The 26254-nt window shown below is 39.6% G+C and overlaps 1 protein-coding gene and 1 long non-coding RNA gene across 2 annotated transcripts; one reads left to right on the top strand and one right to left on the bottom strand.

Annotated features, from left to right (window-relative positions):
- Nucleotides 1–2876: 2876 nt before the first annotated feature.
- fdx1b (ferredoxin 1b) lies at nt 2877–14943 on the top strand. Its single transcript, XM_077240549.1, has 4 exons — nt 2877–3126; nt 9035–9162; nt 13163–13292; nt 14690–14943. Exons 1-4 carry the CDS (start codon nt 2993–2995, stop codon nt 14802–14804), a joined length of 507 nt encoding a protein of 168 aa, XP_077096664.1. The 5' UTR covers nt 2877–2992; the 3' UTR covers nt 14805–14943.
- Nucleotides 14944–16949: 2006 nt separating this feature from the next.
- Nucleotides 16950–18472, bottom strand: LOC143748938 (uncharacterized). Its single transcript, XR_013206851.1, has 2 exons — nt 18268–18472; nt 16950–17848 (listed from the first exon to the last, which is right to left on the bottom strand). It is a non-coding gene; the product is annotated as an uncharacterized LOC143748938 (long non-coding RNA).
- Nucleotides 18473–26254: the final 7782 nt, after the last annotated feature.

The raw sequence follows: 26254 nt of genomic DNA, 5'->3' as shown, positions 1-26254 counted from the left end.
CATCCAATTTTTTTGAAATGGCCTTGGTAGACCTTGTCTCCACTATGGGCATTGACAATACGCGTACGTAGATCATGACTGAGATCTTTCTTCTTGGCCATAATGACAGTATCTGAGGATAATTAAAGCTTTGCCCCCTTGATTAATACTTTACAGAGCAGTTGTGACTATTTAACATTCTTAGGCCTAAATTAAGTAGGCATAAGAATGTTAAATTGATTGTCAATGATTGTGTTCACTGGAGTATGAAAACCATGTGCCCTTTCACAAAAGAAGGTTCTCAGAAGATTCAAAAGAGAATCTTTGGCCATATCTATCAATATGGAAATAAGGTTTAGACAACACATATGTGGATTGTGGATAGCAAGCAACTAATAGATACTGGTTTCAATGAAAGTTCCACCTAAGTAGTTTTTTTAATGAAAAAAAAAAAAAGTATTTTTCCAAGGGGTATGAATAATTTTGAGCACAACTGTATATATGTATGTATACACACACACACACACACACACACACATACACGCACGCACGCACGCACGCAGTCGCAGTATTTTGTAAATAAAGTGAACCTCAAGCTCAGTGTATGTTACAAGGGAACCAAATTGGACCAAAGAGTAAAAGCTAATGACATCAGAACCATCATATAATTTGCCGTTTTCATGACAATCAGCTCCTGACTTGTTTTCCATTGACTGTGAATGATAGTATGATTGTTGTGTAAATATGTTTGCACAACCTCTTTTCTTTGTTTGGTTTGTACATTTTTGTTGTCCGATCGAACAAAACCTTTTCAATGTTTCACTTCTTACAAGTGTGGATGACGAGGCCTGTGTTTATACTTAAAAGGCTTTTGGGTTTGGAGTGGTTATTTGCGTCCAGTGAGTTTCAGATGTTTGGGTAAACAGCTGCAGCTCTCAGGGTTCTCAAGCCCATCAAGGACACGGTAATGGACACTGTTGTCAGCTGAAGGATAAAATCTTTCCTGTTGGCCTTCAGAAAGCCTCTGGAGCTGAAAACTTGACATGTTTTTGTTAGTATGTCTCCCAAAAAGTCTGATTATAAACCACTTTTATCTCCATATTCTCATTAAAAAGTTTTAGCTGCCTGTGCAATAGAATAAGGTTTTTCTTGGAAATCCTGTGGTAGTTTTTAGTCCACTTATCTCGCTTTCTCTCAGTGTCAAGGTTTTTGCTTTGAAGAGCATTAAATATTATAATTAAAATAAAATAAAAAAATCTTAAAAAGCACTTATAATATTTAATTTAAAAAAAAACCTGTTTCACATCAAATTCCAGACAGTACTGAGTGACTGGGGAAAACATTTTGGCAGTTCAAATAAAATTACATCCATTAGTTACAGTTATATATATTTTAATAAATTGACTAATTAAAATGAAAGGATTACTAAAAAGAAATAAAAGCAGTGTTGTAAATGTGCATATATGACAAAGAATAATTTCAGGATCTCAGTTCTTGAGGGTGAGATGGAGGCTGATGAGCCGACCGAAGGCTCAACTTACCTATACTTAGAAATATGGCTTGTCATATCAACTAGCCAAAAAGATTGTTGGTTTATAATATCAAGGCTAGGAAATTAATCTTTTAGCGTAAGTTCTATCAGGAATAATGTGCGATGAGTGAGTTCACAGGTATATCGTGCATCACCGCTCATAGCTCCTCTTGAAGCCTCCTATGCGGAAGTCTTAGAAACCTCATGCAAGTCCTCCACATCTGTCACATTAATAAATTAAATTTATGCTTTTCCTTTGCATCTTGCGTTATTATTTATTAAGAATTTCTTAAATAACCAAACTTCAAAAAAATAAAGGCAGATCCATTGATTGCAGCTCATGACGCTTTGAAGTGATGCTTGAGTGATCAAGAATATTCCAACATACAAATTAGCTTTCCTTCAGGTCCTCCATCATCATTTTCTTGCTTTTTTTGCTTCCCCCCCACAGGCTTTCCTCGCATCCTAGGTAGGGTGGAGCTGAGACGCGAGGAAAGGAAGCAAGGAAAGGAAACAAGGATGCACAAATTAGAAATGAGAAGCACCCACTATGTCCCCATAATGGAAGTTCTGAAGCATGAAACATAAATCCCATGGGGCAACTCACTACACATTATGACATCTATCTAGATAGATACAGTTGTGTTAAGCTCAGCAGGTTTGTCTATTGGTTTGAATTTGAAATTTGTAGTGATCGACCAGTACGGGGTTTTAAATGACCACTGCTGATAGAGAGTGTGTGATAGGTCGCTGATGTTATATGTATGTATGTATATCAAAAACTTAAGGCCACATTTCGATTCAAATCCCAAATCTCTATTCTTAAGGCCCCAATATATTTTAGGTAAAATTGAAGAACAAATGAGTGTGATGTCATTTTCGAACGAAATCTGGAACACAACTTAAACACATTCAAAAGGCCATTGATCCATGACTATGACATATTTTCTTTGACCTGGAAATCTTTTCTGATTCTTCTCTTCACTTAGTCTATCAAGGTCAGATATAAGAACCCAGCGTGGGTTGCATTAAAATGTTTGGTATACAAAATGCGGAGAGTATATCAGGGTCTGATATCTGATATACCTTGCTATATCTGATCTGATATGTAGATTAACAACTGAGTCTGCACCCTGACCCAGCATTGCAGGAGACAGTCTTGTTCTGTCAGCCAGTCACACAGGAAGAGAAACACATTCAATGGCAGGTCAAAAACGACATTTTAAAGCGAACTACAAAAAATCTAGAAAATATGTGTTTGTGTTGTGCTTGTTCCTGCCAAGAGGGTTTATTTTTCATGACCTTTAATGCCAAGGCTTCTCTCTCTCCTTTTCTCTGTGTGTTTAACCTTGCCCAACTCAGGGTTGGCCTTCTCCATGGAGCTTGCAGCTTTGTCCTTGAAACAAAGAACATCCCAAAACTATATGCAGAGCCTCCTCATTCATAGAGCCACTTAGACACACGCTAGCACAGCAGAACAGCATGGCCTCTCGTATGTGTGTGCAGATCTTGGCCCGTTCCAGCTTGGCTCTAGTGTGCCATCCAGGATCTTCAAGACCCCATCTGAGATTTCTTCACACAGCTCCCAAACTGAGGAGTCAATCCGAACAAAACGGGTAAGGATTGAATGTACTTTGCTTGTTGTTTCACATAATGCTTTGTGTTCTGTACAGGGAATATGCATTCTAATTACATAAGACCACATAATTAAGTGCTCACAAATATGTGCTTTGTCCAAGAGTTTAATTGTATCTGTGCTCTGATGCCTCATTTCCTATTCATATTGTAATGTCCACCTGGGGATGTCACATTTTTAAAAAAAGAGATTAGAATAACATAAAATGTGCACGTCAATTGCACACATCCCCAGGATTATTAACATAAAATTATAGGTCACCGAAGAATGGTTTTATAAGAGGATATTTTAACATGGAATGATCTAAAGGCACATAGTGGGATCCAAATAAAAATGAAACACTTCTGATAGAATCTTCTTCCACCACTTTGTAATCTTCAGCCACTCTCTTATATGTTCATGGTCATCGCTGCTCTTGTTCTTTGTCCTTTCTAACACATTAAGAACAGTTTTCGTCCATATACAATGAAGGTTTGTGGGGTCCAAAACACCATTGTATAGACAAAAGAAAAAAGGAAAAAAAGTAAACATATCTTTTGTGCTCCACAGAAGAATGCAATTATTATTATTATTATTATTACTATTATTATTATTATTATTATTATTGGGTGAACTATGTCTTTAAATAATCCTGAAAATAACAATAGTGTAATTAATTTAAAAGGAATTTTAAATCAGCTCATTATATTAATGGCTTTGGGAACATTTTGCCCATTACATTTCTTTGAAGGATCATCCATCGCACTCATTATTTGTTTGGCTTCTATACATTAAAGGATCCTTCGATCGTTGTATTCTGAGCTTTTATGCACTCAAACATTAGAAACGTTTTTTGTTCGCTTTCTTCTGCATTGTGTAGTGAATGTCATAAACACTTTAGTATTTTGTTTTCATTAAGATCCTAAATAGGATGAAAAGGCCCACTCTTATCAACCCACCAGAGTACCACAGGGATCATGCTTTTATTCTCCACCTACACCAGATAGCTTGGAATGGCCTCCATTCAAATGGAGTTTATTATCACCTCAGTGCTGCTCATGACACAAACTCAGTCCCCCATCTGCATCTGTAATCCAAGAAAAGATCTCTGCATGCCTTGACATATCAGACTGGATGACTAATTGCTTTCAGCTCAAGTTCAGTAAGACTGACTACTTCCTTCCTGCAAAAACCTCTTTTGAGTTCCAAAATAATTTGTGACACTCAGGAACATTGTGCTGGATATCATCTTGGGCATATTGGACTATAGCAGTCTCGGTGTCACCTAGTGGTGTGCATGCAGCATCACATAAAAATACAAGTACCACAATTAATGTATTCCATGAACCTGTCCACAAACAAAGTAATTAGTATTCAGATGATCATGTGATCTAAAGGTGCCGATCCCCTTGCAAAGCTCAAAGTCCACCCCAAAGGAAGATATTTTATTTATCAGAATCCACTTTTCAAGAACTACAACGAACGACTCGTTTTTACCACAACAGGATTTTTCCGGATCTTATGAAGGCACAGTGTTACTCATTTAAATAATCCGCACCCACGGAATAAGCAAAAAAGGGTACAGAGGCCTGGTTGTAACCCCAACATTTATCTGTGCGCTGCACATTTTATGGAGAACAGCTTGTTTTTTGTTGCTTTTGTTAGGTCTTGCTTTTGTAAGTCCCGAATCGTAGTATGTTGAAATTAGTGTTCCAAAGATACCCGGATGGTCTACTATTTCTGGTCAGAATCTGAAGTGCAGATCCATGCACACTCTAACAGCTAATATTGCCCTCTCAACCCATCACGCGTTGGACGAGGATTCGGTTTGAACTACAAACACGAGTGAAAAGTGTTATGTGCGAGTCCGACGGTTGTGTAGAGAGGTTTAGATAAAGGGGATTGAGTGATTAATTATCAGTATCTAACCTGACGAAAATGTATTTATTCAACGTCGTCTACATTATATTGCATATGCAGCAGCTTTGTGAACTTTTGTAAAGATACGTTTAGCCATTAACTTTTAAATGCATCATTTTATTCAAATTGCAAAACCCTTGAGGACAGTTTCTGCATGAAAGACCCACAACTGGCAGATGAACGTGCTCTCCGAAACGGTAGGAAATCAAATTAGATTGAATGGAGGATTTTAAAGGGCCGTACACACCGGGACGAATATCGGCGCGCGTTATTCGCCAGTGTTTTTCAATGCGTTTTTTGTGTTCACACCCAAGCGATTTTCGCTGACGATGAGCCGAGTGAACATGCAAATTCATTCCCTGACATTAAATTCATTTGAAATTCTTAATTTAAAAAAGAAATACCCCAGTACACAAGGTGGCGCTGCGCAACTTTACGCTTCTGACACTCGCTTGTCACTCAAAAGACAATAGGCTCTATGCACGATCGCTTCCGCGTTTTGTCTCAGCCCGCCCAGTTACATCCGGTGCTGCGTCAGAAGCCGGGTTTGCCTTAGGTGGAGATAATGGCAAATTACACTCGCTGTTTACAAAAACTTCCTGCGGTTGACGTGAATGATGTTAACATCATTGTGAGGCAGTTAGCTGTCACACATAAGAGTAAGAAAGAGAAGGGCTTTAAATTATATATTTCGACCTACATCGACAACTTTGAGGGTGAGTATTCTCTCATATCGTGCGAAATCCGACTAGCGAATCAGTTTCTAAAATCGTTGTCTCCGTTTCTGAGAAAATGAATTTTATTAAAGTTGTGCCGCTATACACTTCGCGCTATGCGGAAGTAAAGACGCTGGCTGAGATCCTACCGGAAATACGTCAGCAGCGTTCGTGCATAGAGCGTATTCTGAGTGACAATTCCTTATGTTCCGACACCAACGAGACCAGGAGCTCTACCAGCAGCTCTACATTTATCTTTGCTTGCATCTTCCTCGTCTTCTTCCTAGCAGTGTGTAGACGCTACTTGGCGTATATCTTCTTCGCCGTTACGTATGTGCTCGGCAAGACCGTTTTGTGTTTGAGCACCCCCAAGTTTAGTTTTACTGTAACTTCATAAGCTCCAGACACGTGAGCAAAAGCGCCAATCTCATTGGTCGGATAGTTTTTGACGTGGTGCGTCAAACCAAAAAAACGAACCCGAGGCGTTTTTTAAAAAATGGCTCTTTTACGCGTGGCGTTTTTTGCGTCCGTGTGCACACTCACATTGGCTTCCTTTGATTAATCACGAGGTGTTAAACGTTGCGCGAAATTCGTCCCGGTGTGAACAGGCCTTTACTGTGACAAGATGATTGACAGGGCAGTTTAAGGTGACAGGATGCACGCAACAGTTCTGTCCATTAAAGATGACGTGATAGTATGTCCCAAAGCTTGCCTACTCTTTTGCTACACACTCAAAAGTATGTAGTTTTTCTTCACAAAAAGAGTACATACTTTTAGGTCGTAGTATAAGTAGGTGAATTGGGACTGGGCCCGTATCTATAATGTATAAGAAAATTGCAAAAAACATACCACTCTGAAACATCCTGTGAAATCCGTGCTTGCAAAGTCTGTGCATGAGATCCGTTCTGATTGATCCTCTTGTTCGTCAACCTTGTCAGGGTCTAAATCTAAATTTTCCATTCTAGAATTATTCTGAAATTTAAATTTTTCTCTCAAGACATGCATGCCTATTATGCCGGGTACACACTACACGTCTTTAGCCTGGATTTTTTACTCACCGTCGCCGTTAAATTGCTGAAATCGGAGGCAGATCAGTGCTCCTTCACGTGTGTGACAATCGGTTAGTGTGTATGATCAAAGACGTGATTTGAGAGAAGCATTGATGCATTTCCAAGGCCTGTGATATATTTAGCATGTTAAATATCTGGACCTGTCTGCGACAGGTGTGAAATGTGTTTCAACTGGAAATTACACTGGTGACGACCTACATTCAATGAGAGCACAAGATATACAGGGTAAGGGAAAGTTCGGGGGCAGAAGTCATAGACCTGGAACAAAAAAATCAGAAAGGATGGTTTCTGTAAGCAACCATACTCTCCATCATATTCTTCTTTTTTCCATTTTTTTGTTGCTGCAATCAACGCACCGACAACTTGGATCACAAGCATGTTTTGCATGCATTATTTTAACAAGAAATCCAGGTCTCACACGAAAACTCCTGTCTCATGCGTGATCTTACGTTATTTCCCTGTATGGATTCCCATGTGTGTTTGGTTGTGAAAGGGAGTTTTTAGACCAGACAGAGTTGTCTGTGATTCTTCCTATTGTAATGTTGTGTAAAATGTGACCCTTGTCGCTGATCCGTTGTGTAATGTGCACACAACAGCAACTACAGTAAATGGTAGGCTACCCTCTGACAGTCGTGTTTAGTGTGAGAAGAACAGCGATCTTTGGAAATTGTGTACCCGACATTACTCACACCACTACTTCCACATGTTATACCCTTTTTCCTCATACATATCTTTATATAAGACAAAATAGTAAAATATTTTTAAAGGCCCCAGTAACTTGCAAAAACCTCAACTAATTAGTCCAGCCAGTGGCAATTAGCATATTAGTGTGTAAATCCAAAACAAAACTCACAAGTGTGATCAGGAAAGTATGAACAAAAGCAAAAGTACAAAGCTGTCAAACTACGCAGGGATGTAACAATGTGCTATTCACAAATGGATGGTAACGAAATGTGTTAAGAGTCTCCTGTGTATAGTGCATGAGTCATCGATGAAAAGTCTGGAACAGGAATAGTCACATTTAAATTTGACATGGCATGTGTCATATGCTTCATAGAACCACAGGACATTAAATTGAGTGCTTTTCCAAAAAACATATAGTCCCAAAGCATTGTGTTTTATAAATTACTGAAAGTGTAGTTTGTCTTTTTAAAATAAACTCTACAGAGACTGAAATTTTGCCAGTCAGATTTTTGCAGAGTTGGACTAACATGGATAATGTGATTTGTAGCTCTGCATGGTCCAGCATATATAAACATAAATCAGCCTTGCCGTTGTGCGCCTGAGGTGACATGTATTTGATGATTTAAATATTCAGTTACACAGTGTCATTTATACGGAAAAATGAAGAATGTGCTATTACGCAAAAACCCATTGTAGCTTTATTATCACTGCTCATTTAAACACAATGACAAGGAAAATGCTCTAGTCAGCATCATTTCATTTTCAACTCAGTTTTCTACTTGTAACAAGCCCAAAAACACTCAACTTTGAACTGTAGACTTTTTTCCAGGCCATTGCTATCCGAATGCACTGTTTAAAGACTGTAAAAGACCAGAATATCATGTTTACAGTCATGTTTACGTTTACTCTTTAAAGTAGTTTTTTTTTTTTGTCAGTGCTGATAGCCTCTTGGGCAGCGCTCCGACATATAGCACAACTGCGCACTCAGCAATTCGAGTTAGATTCCCGGCTCAAGGTTCTTTGCCGGTCCCATTCCCCTCTCTACCTGTGCTGTCGGGTCTGATCTCTATTTTGTCCTTTCCAATAAAGCCAAAAAACTCTAAAAAATGAACATAAAAAAAATTAAGTAGGGTTTTTTTCCCATCTGGAATCTTTTAAAAGTGACATGTTAAAGGTCTCTGTCTGTTCTGTGTTTCTTTAAATATATCATTGTCTGTGATTTACAGGCATTTCATTAATGTCTGAGCCCTTATACGGTCTCTCCCTTGCACATGAAGGACAAAGAGATTGCGAACAGATCCAGCAATTAAGACTAATCAACATCCTTATGTTGAATTAGTGAAGATTACTGCAGATTCACCCTCTTTAAAATTCACACTCAAAAAAACATCCCTACCACACTACCTGACTTATCAACTCAACCCATTGCTTGCAATTCTATTCTTACTTAAGAAGGCACTTTATTAAGAGGATCAATTTAATGAAATGAGTTTGTATGTATCTGTCTGCTTGTTCTCAGTTCCTCTGACTCTAAAGTGCTGGTGCACTTTGTAAATCAGTCGGGGGTGAAGAGCAGCGTGGTTGTCACAGAGGGAGAGAGTCTTCTAGATGTTGTCATCAAGAAGAATCTTGACATCAGCGGCTTTGGTAATGACATTTTTGTGTGTTATTTTGGCTCCATGTAATTGTTCTAAGTCACATCTGTTTTAGGTGGTGTGTGTGTGTGTTATGGAACTTTTGATCCGTAATGATATTCACGCTACTTGTTTTAAAGGGATACTTCACCTAAAAATTAAAATTAGCCCATGATTTACTAACCAAGTAAATCATGGCTCTTCAACGCTTTATAATGTTAGTGAATTGCTGTTTCTGTTTTGAAATCCATAAAAGTGCATCTATCCATCATAAAAGTGCGCCACACGGCTCCGGGGCTAATAAAGGCCTTCTGAAGTGATGCGTTTGTGTAAGAAAAATATTAATATTTAACACGTTACAATGTAAAATTCTAGCTTCCGGCCAAACGGCCATAAGCAGTCTACTTGCGCCTAATGCGCAACTTATGCAACTCATGACGTCAGAAGTAACGTAGTGTGTCATGATGTAGTGTAATTATCAGCAGTACGTCGCATTACTTGCATAAGTTGCGCTTTACACTTAAGTGGAATCCGTATGTTCTTTTGGCCAGAAGCTAGTTATTTTACTTTATAAAGTTTGAAATATGGATATTTTTCTTACACAAACGCATCACTTCAGAAGGCCTTTATTAGCCCCGGAGCAGTGTGGAGCACATTTATGATGGATAGATGCACTTTTATGGACTTCAAAACAGAAATAGCAATTCACTGCCATTATAAAGCTTGGAAGAGCCAGGATATTTTTTAATATAACTCCGATTGTATTTGTCTGAAAGAAGAATGTCATATACACCTAGGGTGACTTGAGGGTGAGTAAATCATGGGCTAATTTTATTTTTGGGTAAACTATCCCTTTAATTTTTATCTGTTCTAACCCATTTTGCTATACAGTATGGCTTATATATGACCAAATCATTTTTACTCAAAGTCAGCATAAAGTTGTGATCATCTTTCATAAAGTCTTTTCATCAAGTTCCATCGAAAATTGATTGGATCTAGAGGTTTGCATATGATCGTTTTTTTAGTCCCCCTTAGTAAGATTCTGTCTCACTCCTGCTACATAGAAGTTATATTTCTAGATGTTCCCGTTCCTGCCCACAACTGTTTTATCCAATTCCCGCCTGCAAAATCCTGCAGGAAGAAATCTGTGGATTTCTCAGTCCCATTCCAGTGAGATTCTCTCCTGCTCTAGTGTCATAGACTAATGTTTCTTTTTTTAATTTTCACACAAAATGCTTCAGACCTCACCTTGTTGCATTTGTCACAGCAGGCAAGAGCAAGGTGCTTTCCCTAGCTGATGCATACAACCGGAAAACATGGAGAATATCATATCAATCCCTGCTTCTGTAAATCATTAATTTATGTTACACAATTTTGTTGCGAGCGGTATAGGATGTAACCCTCATTCCCTGAGGAGGGAACGGAAACTATTTCAGTTATGTCAGTGACTGACGAAATGGGGTTTCGCTTAGAAGCCTATCACCTTCACCTACAAAACGAGCCAATGGCAAAACAATGCCATGGGTCTGCGGAATTTGCATAGTCCAACTCCGTGGGTGTAAAAGGAGCTGCGCGGCCGAAATCTCGCATAATGTTATGCTGAGGAGTGGTACAGCGGTTGTGGTAGGGCGGCGTAACGTCTCCGTTCCCTCCTCAGGGAACGGGGGTTACATACGAAATCGAGATGTTCCCTTTCGTTCAGTCACTCCGATTTATGTCAGTGACCGACGAAATGGGGGTCCCAATTCGATCACACCACAGCGGCTGTCTTCCAGTGCCCTCCGCAAATTCTGAGCTCCTTGTCCTGAGACTAGCAAGGACGAAGGGCTAGGCTTAACGCAAGAATACCAAGGTACACTGGGTAGCATATCCCAGATGGAATATATAACACAGTGCTTACCCGTAGGTAGGACTTAGAATACACAGGCCCTAGGACGGGATGCATATGGAAAACTCAGAGGTATCCAGCCCGCAGGGTGGAATGTTTCAACCTCGAGATGGCAAGAGGTCTTGCCGAGGGAAAGACACTTGCCCGGTGGAGACTTACCGTGGAAATACACATATGGGGGTTGCCCAAGCGGGGAATCATGCACATGGAAGCACCTAGCCAATCACGAGTGCTGACCAACCTGGCATGCACTCTGGTGACGGCATCGACAGTGCAGGAGGAATTCAGGGTCTGAGGAGAACTCATCTGAGTGAAATGGCGCACTTATCCAGGCCGTGGAGTGGAAGGGCGCAGCAAACGATGACACCGAGCAGGCCCTACTTACTGGCTAGTGGAAGCGAGTACATGAGAGGACACTGGCTCTACCCGGAGATTATAGAATCTCGCGAAAGTGTTTGGTGTCGCCCAGCCTGCAGCTCTATAGATGTCACATTAGGGTGCTGCCGGCCGTGTGGCGGGGAAGGGAGAACAAACGATTCTTCCCCGGCCCTCCACCGGGGAAGGAGTGGCCCTACAACCACCTACTGGGAAGAACTGCAACCCATCTCACAGCTGCCCGTATCAGGAGCTCCGCTTCACCTGGCGTGTGGCTGGCTGCGGGGCTGGTACGGGCTGGGGCGCCTCGACGGCGAGCAGGGTCATCTGAGCCGGCGGCTGGGTGGAGGCAGCAGTTTTCTGCCGGGGCAGAATATTTATGATGGCATCAGTCTGCTTCTGGGCGGCCGAGAACTATTGGGTAAAGTCCTCGACCTCGCAGCCGAAGAGGCCAGCCTGGGGTATGGGGGAGTTGAGGAACCGGGTTCGCTCAGCCTCCCGCATATCAGCAAGTTTAAGCCACTGGTGCCTTTCCTGGACCACACATGTGGACATCATCTGATCCAGGGAGTGTGCGGTCACCTTCGTCGCCTGTAGAGTGAGGTCGGTGGCGTCACGCAGCTCTTCCATGAGCCCTGGATCAGCCCTACCCTCGTGCATGTCTCTGAGCACTCTGGCCTGGTAGACCTGAAGGATGGCAACCTCATGGGTTGCAATGTGCTGGAGGGGGTTGTGGTCCAAGGAAGAATTGTTAGAGCTTTGTTCCACACTGTGACCCTCAGATCACACTGGCCAAAAGCCAAAGTATCCCCTCTTGCGGAAGAGATAGATTCTCTGGCAGAGGGGACTCTAGTCTCAAGTCAATTTGTCATGTTCCTGCAATGAGAACATGACGCATCCACGAATGCTACCTGAGCGTGATTTAAGCCTAAACACGCCAGGCAGCGATCGTGCCCATCTAAAGACAACACCTGTCTACCGCACCCAGAAATACACGGGCGAGACATCTTTAGAAAGCCGTGTCACGTGCTGCTCTTTTAGAGAGGAGAGAAAAACTCGATAGTGTGTTTAAGCGCCCAGGGAGAAACACACACACTGTTAGCAGATCATTGCACAGACCAGCAGCAGGTAATGTGATCTCGCTGGAACACGCCGTAACACCAACAGCGCTGAGGAGTCGCTCGTCTCGTAGATGAAGAACTCAGAAAGGCTTGCAGAGGAGTGAAGAGAACTCTTGCCTCCAAAGCAAAAATATAATGCGAGATTGCCGCGCAGCTCCTTTTATACCCAAGGTGGGGCGGAGTTGCGCTATACAAATTCCGCAGACCCATGGCATTGTTTTGCCATTGGCTTGTTTTGTAGAACTCAAAGGTGATAGGCTTCTAAGCGAAACACCATTTCGTCAGTCACTGATGTAACTCGGAGTGACTGAATGAATGGGAATCAAGATTGCCAGGGCACATGAATAAAAAAAATATGATGTAGGCCTACATGGATAAGTAATTTATAATAAATACTGCCATTTTACATAAACAATAAAAATAGTCCGTTTTGATTCCATGGTGACTTTAAAAGGCATTTTTGTCAATATGTTAAAAATGTACCTGATGGAAATGTGAAAATATATAAAAAGCACTGTTTATAAATTATGTTTACAGAACTGCAAATTAAGGCCCTATTTATTTATACTTTTACAGTTCTTAGCATTCTTAGCTAATCTTTTTTTTTTATAAAACTGTGTGTGTGTTAGGAGCGTGCGAGGGCACTCTGGCCTGTTCCACCTGTCACCTGATATTTGAGGAGAGTGTGTATGACAAACTAGAGCCAAAAGTGGATGAAGAGACTGACATGCTGGATTTGGCATATGGACTCACCAAGACGTAAGACACTTCGATCTAAAGATTCAGAGTGTCTGATTGAGTCAGTAATGCTTTAAGTGAGTTAGAATGATGGAAGAGGATTTGACCAATGCTAATAACATCAATATATCTTAGACAAATAAAAAAAAGGTTTTACTTAAGATAAGAAAAAGTGCACTGCAAGATATGAACAATGCACTACAATGTTTTCGAAAATGTAGAAAGAATATGGTAGATTAAAACAATCCAGTTATATTATGTTGGGTATTGAACTGCTCAAGAACACTGAAACATGTTACTAGCTGGTTATCTAATTCAAATACATCCTATAGTTTAATCAAAAATATTCACAAAATTAACATAAAATGACAACTTATTTTTGCACAGACAGTGAAGAAAATGCTTGAACAAAGCTATGTGCTATTCTGAATGCATGCACTTTTGCTGTAACAATCTTATGCAATATCCTATGTTGTGGCAAACATTATTTTTCAAACCATCATCACTGCGTAAGAGACACTCTGAAACCAAACTGTCTTTTAAAAGAATTTATTCTTGCAAGAAGGACCCAGTCACCACACAGAAGTTTCGCTGTAGTGTGAGTGAGACAACACCAGGAAGGGCTGAGCGGTCTTTATACTAATTTTCCAAAGGTCTTCAAAGAAGCAGAGCCTACTTTCTGTCACATTCCTTAGATAAAGGGACCATGGCTGCTAGCCTCGATTTATTAATTACTAGCCCCCCCCAAAAAACATACTAAATGACCCCAGATGTCTTGATTCTGTATTTCGGGGATATAAACATACATACATTTTCTCTCCTCCCATACATATATTTTCTGTTACCATCTCCCCCTACAAATGAGAAAAACATGTTGCCTTCCTTTGCAATGTCTATTACTGATCAATGGATATTAAAATTTCCACTACACCTAAATGGTCTCTAAAATACAAATTAATAACATACTTTTAAACAGTAACGGTCTAAATTATATTATTTCAGGGGTCTCAGGTTTCACAAGGACAGTTTTCACGTTGTTTTTTTAATGTTGATGAATCTTTTTTTAAAATGAAAGTGTGTGTGTGTGTGTGTATGTATGTGTGTGTGTGTGTGTGTGTGTGTGTGTGTGTGTGTATAATAATAACAATAATATAATAAATCATATATTTTTAGACAATTTGGGTACCATTGGGCACCCTTTATACAATTTGACACCATTTTGCACATTATCAATATCTAAAATGTATTATCAATATCTAAAATGTTACTTTAACTAACTAAAATTATTCATAATTTATTCATTAATCAGAGTGATACGGCAAACTTTTACTTAAACAAAAACTATACTGTAAAAAAAAACTTTCTTTTTCCATTCACTATGCTAATAATTTTTTGTCGCTGTTCTGTCATTGGCTCAGATCTCGTTTGGGGTGTCAGGTGACTGTGGAGCACTGGATGGATGGAATGACTGTTCGCGTTCCGCATGAGATCAATGATCAACGAGGAAAACAAGAGGCAGTGAGCAGCAAATGATACACAAGCACTCACACGTAAATTACCATGATAACTTAACACTTAATATACATTTAGATCTGGTTTTACTTGCTAAAACTGATTTTGTATTGTTCTGTTTTAATGGCATATGAACATTGTACTTTACACTTCCACAAAATAATAATTAGTATTAGTAATAATAATAATAATAGTGTGACCAACCAGTATGCCCCTGTATATCACCCAAATTAATCTTAACACAAGAACGAATAGGGTGAATATTTCGAGCCTTAAGTGATGTTGTGATATTGAAGCTTGCTGGAAATAACTTTTTAAAATGTAATACAATATTGGCATATGTTCATCGGTTGATGTACTGTATATCTGTAACAGAGAACTTTCTGAACTTTCACTGAACTGAAGTGTTTGTCATGCATATGAACAGTGCAGACAGAGCCCTTGGCCCGAACATTGCTGCCTTTGGATAATACTTAATGTAATCATAATTTTTTTAATCGCTAGTATGGTGGAGATTCAGAGTGAAATTATATCAGATATCTTACTGCAGCCAATGTTGTGTTTTTTTCAAGGGGTTTTGAAGAAGAGCAAAGCCTATGACACAGGCACAAACATGCATGTAGAGCAAAGCAGACATTCAATGGCTTGATCTCACATGCATGTATGGAAGTAGTTTAAGGGGGCTTCTACACTGGGTTCGTTTGCTGCGGTCCGAGCCCGGGCGCGATTGCCCCCCCCCCTTTCACACTCAACCTGATTCTATCTAACTTTGGTGCGTTTGCGTGCATCTTACGTCATTGCAAACGCGCACGGCGCATGATAGAAAACACGACGCGGGTCAATACTATATTGTGTTTTTTTTAAATTAATTTGGTGCTATTATTCATAGCTGAGTAAACAACGCAGGTTAACTGTGTGTGTGTTTCGCATAAGCTGTCTTTCCGCTGCTTGCAAATGTACTCTTTTGAGGAGACAGTGGATTTCCATTAATTTGTTGCCCTGATTGCACGCACTATGCGCGAATACACATCAGACTCACTCTTGCTCGTATCCAGGGTAAATCTTCAACCCTTACGTGTGTTTTATTTAACTAAATAGCCTACATCATAATCGGCTAAAACGCATGCGCAGGATACTTTACTTCCTGAACAAGTGCGCACCCGAGTCCGTGTTGTTTTCACATACACGCGAATCGCAGCACGGTTCGGGAGCAACCGAACTCAGACCACCTCCTCCAGGTAGTCTCGGGTTCGGTACCCCAGTGTGCACCCGGGTCCCATGACAGAGTTCACATTAGCGATTTTTCATGCGAACCGTGCCCCGTTCCGAACTAAACTGCCAGTGTGAAAGCACCCCTAGAACTACAGCTGGATCAGTGTGAAAGTGTGAGTCACACTGGAAACAAACTGCACACTGGAAGTCAATACTGTTTCCTCATTTATCTTTATTGCATACAATTAGTTACATACTGCTAAAGCTTCGGGCAAGTAAGCCAAAGGTTCTGCCCGAAAGTTTCAACAGGTGGTGACATTAAGACCCATGCTTAACCATAAACTGCTCTAGGTAAGAAAACAACAGACTTTACAGCTGCTTTGATTGCAGAAGGATGTTTTTTAATGCAGTGGATGCGAGGGGCATCAGTGTATTGAAATATTTCTCAGACATTTTTTTTTTCCTTGCATACTTTTCCCCCACCATTACAAACTTCTACAGTTAATTTAACTCAAACTGTTTGGCATACAGACTCCATTCGTACTGTGTTTTGTTAATAATTTCCATCTTAGGTGTACTATATATTTTGGTTTTGTATAACTTTATACGTTTTTTTAAATGTATGGCCAGTGTCATCGTCTGAGTTCAAAGTTCAGAACAGAAGATTTGGCTCGCTTTCAATTAATGACTTGGAATTTGAATTTGAATTGAATTAGCCACACCTAACAGGAAGCTGAATTGGAATGACAGGAAGTGGAATGTACTGAATTGCTATTTAAAGAAATTCAACACAGTAGTATAGTTAATTCACCATGGGAAATATATATATTTTTTATTACATACAAACTTTCCATTACTCTTAGTAAATTATACTTAAAATCAATTTAAAAATAATCCAACATCCTAAAATATTTGCTACCTTAATTCAAAATAAATTGAAATTAGGCATTTGAATTGAAAGTTGGCGTTCTCTGTTCACTTCGTAATGGACAGTTGACAGAAAACAAGAATTCAACAAACCATTCTTATGCAGCCTCACAAGCACCAGTATTCCTTTCAGGAAAAGCAAATGTATTTTTCTTATGAACCTGATAAAATGTCATGTCTAAAAGGAGAAATTATTATTTCATGTTCTTCCCAAACAACCACTGTACACAGAATTGAGTTACTAAAGGCACACAAAACATCAGATTTAATTAACACAAAATACAGATAGCACAGTCACGCATTACAACACATACTAACAATGACACACACAAATTTCAAAACTAGTTTTTTTTGTTGTTGTTGTTGTAGCGATGGAATTGTGCACTCCAACTGTCATCAGCAGCTGTCAGTGTCCTCAGAACACTGAACGCTGGGTATCTGAATTATGTTGAGAGTGTAAGACTTCTAACATAATGATCCCTGATACAGACAGCACTACATTAATGGAACTTTTCTCATCTTTGTTTTTCAATCTATGCATCTAATCTACCCGCCCACCCACCCAGAAAGATTGCAGCGATATAGAGCTAATGAACAAAAATGTACATTATAAATGATTAAATTGTTATTTGGAAATCTCTTCCTGTGGTCCTGCTTATTTGTTTTTGTTTTTTGTTTTCCTTAGACATTTTGCATGACCATAAGTAGCTAAACTTACACATGTACTGCAAACACGGTTGAACATGAGAGTGTAACAGGATCGCTTAGGTCAAACGTGGTGTCGCAGAGCTCTGGAGACTTGTGCCCCCTCTCTTGGGGTATTTGACAAACTGACACCCCCTTAAATCGAGTGTCAACCACAGTCTGTCAAATACTCTAAGAGAAGAGTCTAGATCAGAGAGAGACCGGTAGATGAGTGGAGAGACCTGGAGAGATGAGAAAAAACGAATTTAAAGCATGTTTAAAACAGGAAGATCTGTCCTTTGTCCGTCTCACTCCACCCTCTTTTCCTCCACCCGTTCGTTAGATGTACTCAAACAATGTAAATAATCAATGATTCTTGATTTCTTAGAAAGCTTTTTCAGAATCAACAAAAAAGAGTCCTTGAGTGGAGAACAGCATCCAGCTCCAAATATCAGGTATAATTATCAGTGAAATTATTAAAACAGGATATAAAAAATAACCAAATCCTATGAAAGACTTTAAGCAAAGTTCAAATTTTGGATTATTTAATAGAGATGTTTCTCCCCCACCATGCATCTCTCGGTTTCTCTTTACTTCCCTTCCATTTTAAATTCTACTTTCTTGTTTTATCTTTCTAGCCTGGATGAGAAGATGTTCAAACCTTACTCGCTTCTGCAATGGTTGGATCTGCATGGCTCCTCGCGTTGGCCTGGTGCCGCTTCCATGGGGACGTGTGCTCTCCGTGGCATGTATGTGTCATGCGCCCGATGAGTGTTTGTGTGAAGCGGACAGCATGTGTGTGATCACTAATAAGCCACCAGCATGAGGAGGAAGTAAAAGGGGGAAGATAGCACGCAGGCTTTAGAGCAGGAAATATCTGGAGGTTAAGAGACAAAACTGTGTGTGTTAAAGTAGTTGTGAAATGTTTAAAAAAAAGTTCTGAGTTTGCAATACCAGCCACAAACTCTCCCGCCAAATTACTCCACAAACTTTAGTCGTGTGTGTGTTGCATTGTGTTGTATTATCAGTACCTTTTACATTTAGTTTATTTCCTAAAACACAACACAGTGCAAGCAATGTGTAATTCAAAAATGGGTGAAACATCTGTGAAAAAAACAATACAGAAAATTCATATTAACCTATTAACACTGTATTTTGGTCTGCATTTTTAAAGACTTGTCATACATTGTGCACAATCTTCAGATGTGCCTAAAAGAATGGAAATAGGACTCAATTTGTACTCCAAGCCAAGCTGCCAAAAAAGTGTCTATGATTGAGATTGTGTACGCACATTCAGAGTGTGTGTCCGTATACAGTATGACATCTTTAATTAACATTAACGTGAGAGTATACGCATCCATGACCCAAGACACAAGCACATGCTCATTCCTTGGGTGAGGAAAGTGGTAACTAATGCATGTTATAGCTCACTCCAGGAATTCTGATCAGATGAATAGTGGTAACTAATGCATGTTATAGCTCACTCCAGGAATTGGACAGATGAACAAACGCAGATGCCATTAAAATCTTAAAGCACCTGCAGAACACAACGATGTCATATTAATGTCTGATGCTCCTGTGGAGTGTAGAGAGCCTGGTCTGAAAGCCTCTAATGGCATTAACACTGCACTCTTTTAAAATGGTTAAAGGTCTTTGTATTCAATTAGACTTTAAAGCCCTTAACAGCACAAACACAACACCGAAGCATGCTTTTCTCCTCACTAATAGAAAAATAATTGAAAACTCAAATTCATTCCAACAGATTTTTTTTTCATCAATATGTGGACTGCAGTGGCCCAAAAAAAAGAAGGAAAAGCTACATTTGAGTTGTGGTGTAGCAAAGTCTTCTGGGCCCTCCTGCTGGCTGGGTGTGATGGATTACGGTTAAATTGTGAATTATGCAAACACCGTTTTGAGAAGTGAGGAGCTCATTCATTGCTTGTTTGATTAAAAAGCTTTGGTTGCCTGCCACCCTTCAGCAGCCTTTTAAACAATTTGAGCATACGTGGGAAAAGTTAAAGTTTGAAGTTAATTCCGCAGTGCTACCAGCAACTGAGTGGTTTTTAGAGTCCACTTGCAACGGTCGAGCACTTCACAGACTGCTTTTGTGGTTGATTGGTGTTTTTGTGCTCAGCTGTCATGTGGTAATGTGTGAATTTCTGGTGGGGGATGTTGGATCCTCTGGTCTACTGAGTATTCACAATCTTTCTCCTCGTGTCTCCTCTGCTGACGATCAGTAATGTGTGATGGAGCTCAGCTCCAACCCTAGACCTTCTCATCAGGCAGACAACCTAGTCAGGAATGAAGATCCAATGATACCGAAAGATCTTGACATTTTAGCCATAAAATCCAAGAATCGGTTGCATAAACATTGCCATTACGTTAAGACAGTGTCTTAAGTTCTAGTATGACCCACTAGCAGTTAGTCAGGGGCAGTCAGTCTTTCTTTTCGGTATTAAATTAGGCCAATCTATGTTTTTATGTAACTGATTTAAAAAAGCTATGGACAGTCTAAAAGAAACAAATTTGATGTCTAACTTGTAAGACCAGTCTTAGAGGTTTATGCAACCGGCCCCTGGATTTGAATCATGTAATTTAAGTCATTTAAATTTAAGAAGAGTTGATAAATTACTGTAATGTGCTTTAATGAAAATATAATTGATCAATGCATATGCATGGCAGAGAAAAGACACACTGGTCAAAGTTGGCACATACCCTTTTTGTTTTTTGGCTAACTAGCAAGCTAAAAAAACTGTTAATTGCTACAGACATAGCTACATACAGACCCGTCGCCAGACCTCAGTCTTAAGGGGGGCATATGAAATGTATGGGGGGGGGGGGGCCTACAGTATGTATATTTATAATAATATATATTATTATATAATATATAACTCTAGTCGCGCAGCACGTAATCATCACGTTAAACATAAAACCAACAGCAATATGACCAGGTAGCCTAGCCTACACCACATCACACAGAAGCAATGTTATGAATATCCATAAAACACTCGACTACACAACATATTAGATGTAACACTAGAAGCATCTCTCAAACATTGCATTTTAAAGCAGTCAACAGAGGGATATGCATTGCCATGACACACACACACACATACACACGCACGCAAATACACTCGCATAGATACTTTGAGTGGAGGCAGCGCTGTCCTCTCTCCAGCCCCAGTACAGCGGGAGGAAGCGTTTCTCCGAGCAGAACCTCCTCATCAAAGTATCATTCCACTCGGAAGGAACTGAAGCGAGTAAGTCGGCGAAAACTCGTTTTGAAACAGCTTTCAAAAATGCGCGGTAACTGTTGAGCGGCTTAGTTGTAGGCTATATCACGTACGTAGCCTAACGTTCTTTTGTAAGGCCGTGATAGGCTGTTGCAGTGTAGATTCCCATAAATCAAACTAAATCACACCATTGTTTCTTTATATTTTTAATATTTTAATGATAAAGAATGCAACATTAATGCAGCACAAAATTAGCAACTATGATAATATTAAAATTAAATTATCTGTGCACAAGCATTTTTTTGGGCGGGCCCGGCGCCCTGTGGCCCGCCCATAGCGACGGGTCTGGCTACATACCTTATCAGTGTTGTGTCCTGTGGACTAAAATTAACACCCACCAACCTAACAAATAGGTGAAAATCAACTGGGGCAGGTTACGCCATCAACTCACTAGCCTAATTGGCGGGTTATGATTATGTTCTGTCACTTTGTAAGATATGGCTATATGTTAGAACGGGATGAGCGGATGTCAATTAAAGAGATTCTTCAGTAAGCTGAGTTCAGTACTCAGGAAAGGAAAGGAAACAGCTGATCATTTTATGAATCAAGAGCCGGTACACTCTGCTTACCATTAAGCATTTATTTTGTAGTAAGTTATATTTGGAGTTTACACGGAATAAATTCTGTTTTAAAAGAGAAACCACAGAATTTTGCAACAAGTAGTATTCACTTTATGGCTCATTTATTTCTATGATATCCGTAAACAATAATAGAAAGCAATTCAGTTATTCATAATCAGATTGTATGATAAATTTATCTAAATCTGGTTTATATCTTATATTTTGGTATTGGCTAGTAAAAGTTCTGAAAGTCAAATTGACAAGTGAGTGAAAAAGCTGATTTAAAACCATGGTTGTGTCCTTGAGAAAGGAACTTTACTGGAGGTTGTTCCAGTAATATATACTGTAATTTACTTTAAATGTATGCTAAAAATCTGGTTACTGCTGTAAACTCACGCTCGATTGGCCCAAAGTGCCAAAAACAGAGATACTTGTCATTTATTTTAGCATATTTCAGGGGTCTCAGAAAATGTGGGCTTGTTGGAGAACACTCCAAATGAGGTTTTGTTGTGAACAAAGTGCATATTTGTTATATGACTTACCATATAAAGATAATGACGTGCAAACACGCTGAGACTTTCCTAATTTTCCTCCTTTTGTGGCTGTAAAGACTGTCGGATTATGGTGTGCTGGAGTGATAGTGTTAAACTTTATACTATTATTATCTTTATACTTTTATTCTCATATTTTTATTTTTTTATTCTTATAATTTGTAGTATTATGTTTCTTGTTGTATTTGTATATGTCCACTGGAAGCCTCAGTACCAAAACAAATTCCTTGTGTGTGCAAGCACACTTGGCAATAAAGCTCTTTCTGATTCTGATTCTGATTCTGAAACAATTCTGGATTATACAGCGTGCTTATGGTTTACTTTAGGAATGTTGTGCAAATATTTTTTTTTAACAGTAGTAGATCTACCAATCTAGTTTCTGAAGCCACTGTCTCGTATTGATGAGGTGGTCCTATAAGGTCCTGAGGAACTACTGTGGATATGAATATCTTGCAATGTAGTTGCTCAGAGTCATTTGCAATAGATGAGACTACAAATGATGGTAATTTTGATAGTGCAGTCCTGGGAAGAAGTGTGTTATTGAGAGCATGCATGTAATTCAGAAGTGTGTGCAAGAAGGATAAAGACAGTCATGTTAATGAGCAGTACATTCATATTGTGAACTTTAGAGCACAAAAACCAACCGATAAGAAAAGCAGCAGAAGGAGAAACAACCATGCAAACGTGTGCAGCGTGACTCACATATTTTATGTCTATGGAGATGGATCAAAATATGTATGGATTGGAACAGTACATGAAAGTCTTTTTTTCTGTTCCTCATTAAGCCTGTGTTCAGTGATCTCTGACTCACAATCATGGCCGCTCAGCAGCCTCCACCCTCCACACTGCGGCTGACAGCAGCAACATTTCAGGCCTGATTCTCACAGAGTGTGTTTGAGAAAGAAAGAGAGAGAGAAACTTCAGTTACACCTTCACAACTCTAAAGAAAAAGATGCTTCCTTCGAAGAGACACCTCTTTTTTGGTTTTTCTGTTTGTCATGCAGTTTGCTGCAGTAGCCAAAATAGCAGAACAAGGCATTAGAAAAAGAGAGAAAGGAGTTATTTTAAGGTAAATTTTTATTCAAATGCTCGGTATCGACGTATTTGAGTTGTGCTGTGCTCTGCTGGTTTTGGTTCTAGTTTGGATCAAATCTTCACTGCAGCTTTTCAGTGTGACTAGATGCAGATATAGATCAGCAAAGTGTTCTAACCACACCAGTCATGATGACTCACATGCACTCATATCACACTCTCACACGCACACAGACTTATAGATGTTCTCATCTGCTATTATCAAAGCATCAGATATAAAAATAAACATCTTTTCTGAATTTATTCATGATGTCTCTTTTACTACCATATGTGAATATATGTGTGTCCAGGATGGTCATGTTTGTGCATAAATGTGTACAACTTATGTCCGTAAGTGACTGTGTTTGTGTAGTTGGGCATGTTGTTAGATGATATTTAAACACTGTTCACTAAAGTTCTGATTGCTTGTTAATCCTTGATTATAAAGTCCTGTGGAGGAAATCGTAGGATTCTCCTCTTCATTGTAAGGTTGTGTGTGCATATGTTTGTGTATGAGTGTGTACATGTGGCCGTGTGCGGGGTGGGTGAGTCTTCAATATCTCTGTAAATAATCAGATGTGTGTGCAATCACCATTTCAACACTCAACCGGCTAAAGTTGTGGCCCATCTCTTAAAGGGGAAGTTCTTATATTCAGTTTGTCTTAAAGGAGAAGTTGACTTTGTTTCTTCAGCATGTGCCTTAAGCAAGTGTTTTCATCAGCCTCTTCTGCATGACTTTATTGGTACAAAGTTGTGTTTTATAATACTGCAAGGAAGGTAAAAAGAGGAATGAATTTGAATCTAAATGTGAACTTTTTGTTGAGTGCTTTTACTCTGTATGGGATCAGGTGAAGGAGTTTTTAATTCTTCCAGCTGTGTACCAGGCCCTTGCACACTTACAAAGACTTTACGCTTTACAAAGATGCCCCTACACACACACACACACACACACACACACACACACACACACACACACACACACAGATAACAAAACTGATAGTTCTAATTATTTATATATATATATATATATATATATATATATATAATACTGATAGTTATCAGTGCATTGCACCAATAAAAACACAATTAATTACCTTTTTTTCAAACCAAAAATTGTAAAAAGAAAAGGTCAAGCCTCATTTGTTGGCAGATGTCACTTGGTTTGATATACTGTGTCGAATGCAATGAAATGTACACATTTTAAAGTGTCCTTTAAGTGCTGTTATTAAGTACTATTTTGAGCCACTCAAATGCAGTGACAAATTATATCTTTATAAATGAGGTCTTCAAAATAACACAAGGCAAATCAATTAGATCCAAGTACTTAAGTAAAAACAAAAACAGTTCAATAAGTATAGACATTTAAAAGAGTATATTTTGGCTCCATCCGTCTATGAACATATTCAGATAAAGAGCTGTATCTTGTGAGGGAAGAATTGAGAAGATGGAGGCAACCTGATAATAGCCTCTTGTGTGACTCAGAACTTGGTCAGGCAGCTCTGTTGCATCAGTAGGCAGAGTTTCATTTGAAGGACTTATGATATACTCCTATATACAATATATAAAGTATACTTCACTATATAAATACAGTTTGAAAATGATTTTCTATTGTTTTCTCTAACTTTAAAATCAATTAATGATCTAAAATTACAGTTTTTTTACAGTCGCTAGGACACATTTCTCAATACGGGTCACTTTTTTAAAACTCTTTACACTGTTCTCCAAACCAGCTCCAAATCAGCTCGGCACAGCAGTTAATTTCACTTTCAAAATGCACTAAAACTACAAAATCACTTCATACATGTCTCAAATCAACTCATTCTTCCATCACACTAACAAAGGTTGACAGCCAATAAACACACGTTGTCACCCACAAAACAATGACGTAAAAAACACTTACAACAGGTAGCGTTATACAATGTTTTCTGCCGTAAAACAAGCACACCTCTCTACGGTTTAGAATTCACTACAATACGTGTTACTGGAATGAATCTGTGATGCAGAGTCAGAGACAGTCGGATCCATTTGCAGTGGTTTATTCAGGATAACAGGCAGAAATCAGAAAACAGCATAGACAATGTAGCAGGCAGTCCAAGAGCATAAACGATACCAGGCAGAGATCAGGGCAGGCGGCAATATCCAAAATCCAAACGATAACAGGCAAAGGTCAAGGCAGGCAGCAGACAAGGAGACGGGAGTCGATAAACAGTCACAGGTCAATACACGGGGAATCAAAAGACAGTAGATAAACGCTTGGCAATGTTAGCTGGGGTAGAACAAGACTTCGCAAAGTGTGTGAGTCAGAAGGCAGTTTATATAGAGGAGAGAAGTGGGAACACCTGTGCAGATAATGAGACCTAGGTACGGGGCTTGTGGGAAATGCAGTTCAATACTCTGGTGAAGGTGTTCTAGGATGAGCGGAGAGAGCCACATAGGTGCGATCTATCACAGAGCCCCCCTCCTGCGAACGGCTCTGGAAGCGAGGACCAGTGCGGCGCCGAGGTCTTCCACGGGGTCTTGGGGCAGGTCTTGTGGGGTGGTTTTGATGAAACTCGGTGGTAAGTGCGGGATCCAGTATATCCTGTGATTTAACCCAGGATCTTTCTTCTGGAACATACCCCTCCCAGTCGATCAGGTACTGTAGCTCCCTGCCTCGGCGTCTTGATTCGAGAATCTCCTTGAGCGGTTGAAATGCTGCAATACTCTTGGATGACCACTTTAACTGATGTCCTACACCTTGAAGTAGGGATGTGAGAGGTGCTGCGGTGATGCTCAAATTTCTAATGAACCGACGATAGAAGTTGGCAAAGCCCAGGAAACGTTGTAATTCTTTCACATTGGCCAATTTACAACTGCTCGTACCTTGCCGCTGTCCATGGTTACCCCCTCAGCACTGATGATGTAACCCAAGAAGGTAATCGGTGTTTGGTGAAACTCACATTTTTGTAGTTTGGCGTACAGTTGGTTCTCAATGAGGCGTTGCAGCACTGCTCTTACATCTCTCACGTGATCTTCAAAAGTCTCAGAATAGATAAGTATATCATCAATGTAGACGATGAGGTTCTGATTGAGCATGTCTCGGAAGACCTCGTTGACAAAGGACTGGAAGACTGTTGGCCAGCCCGAACGGCATAACGTAATATTCATAGTGCCCAGTAGTGGTTGAAAAAGCT

The sequence above is a fragment of the Siphateles boraxobius genome, unplaced genomic scaffold (genome assembly GCF_051911475.1).
Source record: "Siphateles boraxobius isolate OS27281-9 unplaced genomic scaffold, OSU_SipBor_1 24, whole genome shotgun sequence".
Lineage (NCBI taxonomy): Eukaryota > Metazoa > Chordata > Actinopteri > Cypriniformes > Leuciscidae > Siphateles > Siphateles boraxobius.
This window is presented reverse-complemented; position numbering and strand designations above follow the sequence as displayed.

Coding starts and splice junctions, on each gene's coding strand:
- fdx1b (XM_077240549.1), top strand. CDS start 2,993: ATGGCCTCTCGTATGTGTGTGCAGATCTTGGCCCGTTCCAGCTTGGCT. Junction 3,127..9,034: donor AGTCAATCCGAACAAAACGG/GTAAGGATTGAA, acceptor GCTTGTTCTCAG/TTCCTCTGACTCTAAAGTGC. Junction 9,163..13,162: donor TCTTGACATCAGCGGCTTTG/GTAATGACATTT, acceptor TGTGTGTGTTAG/GAGCGTGCGAGGGCACTCTG.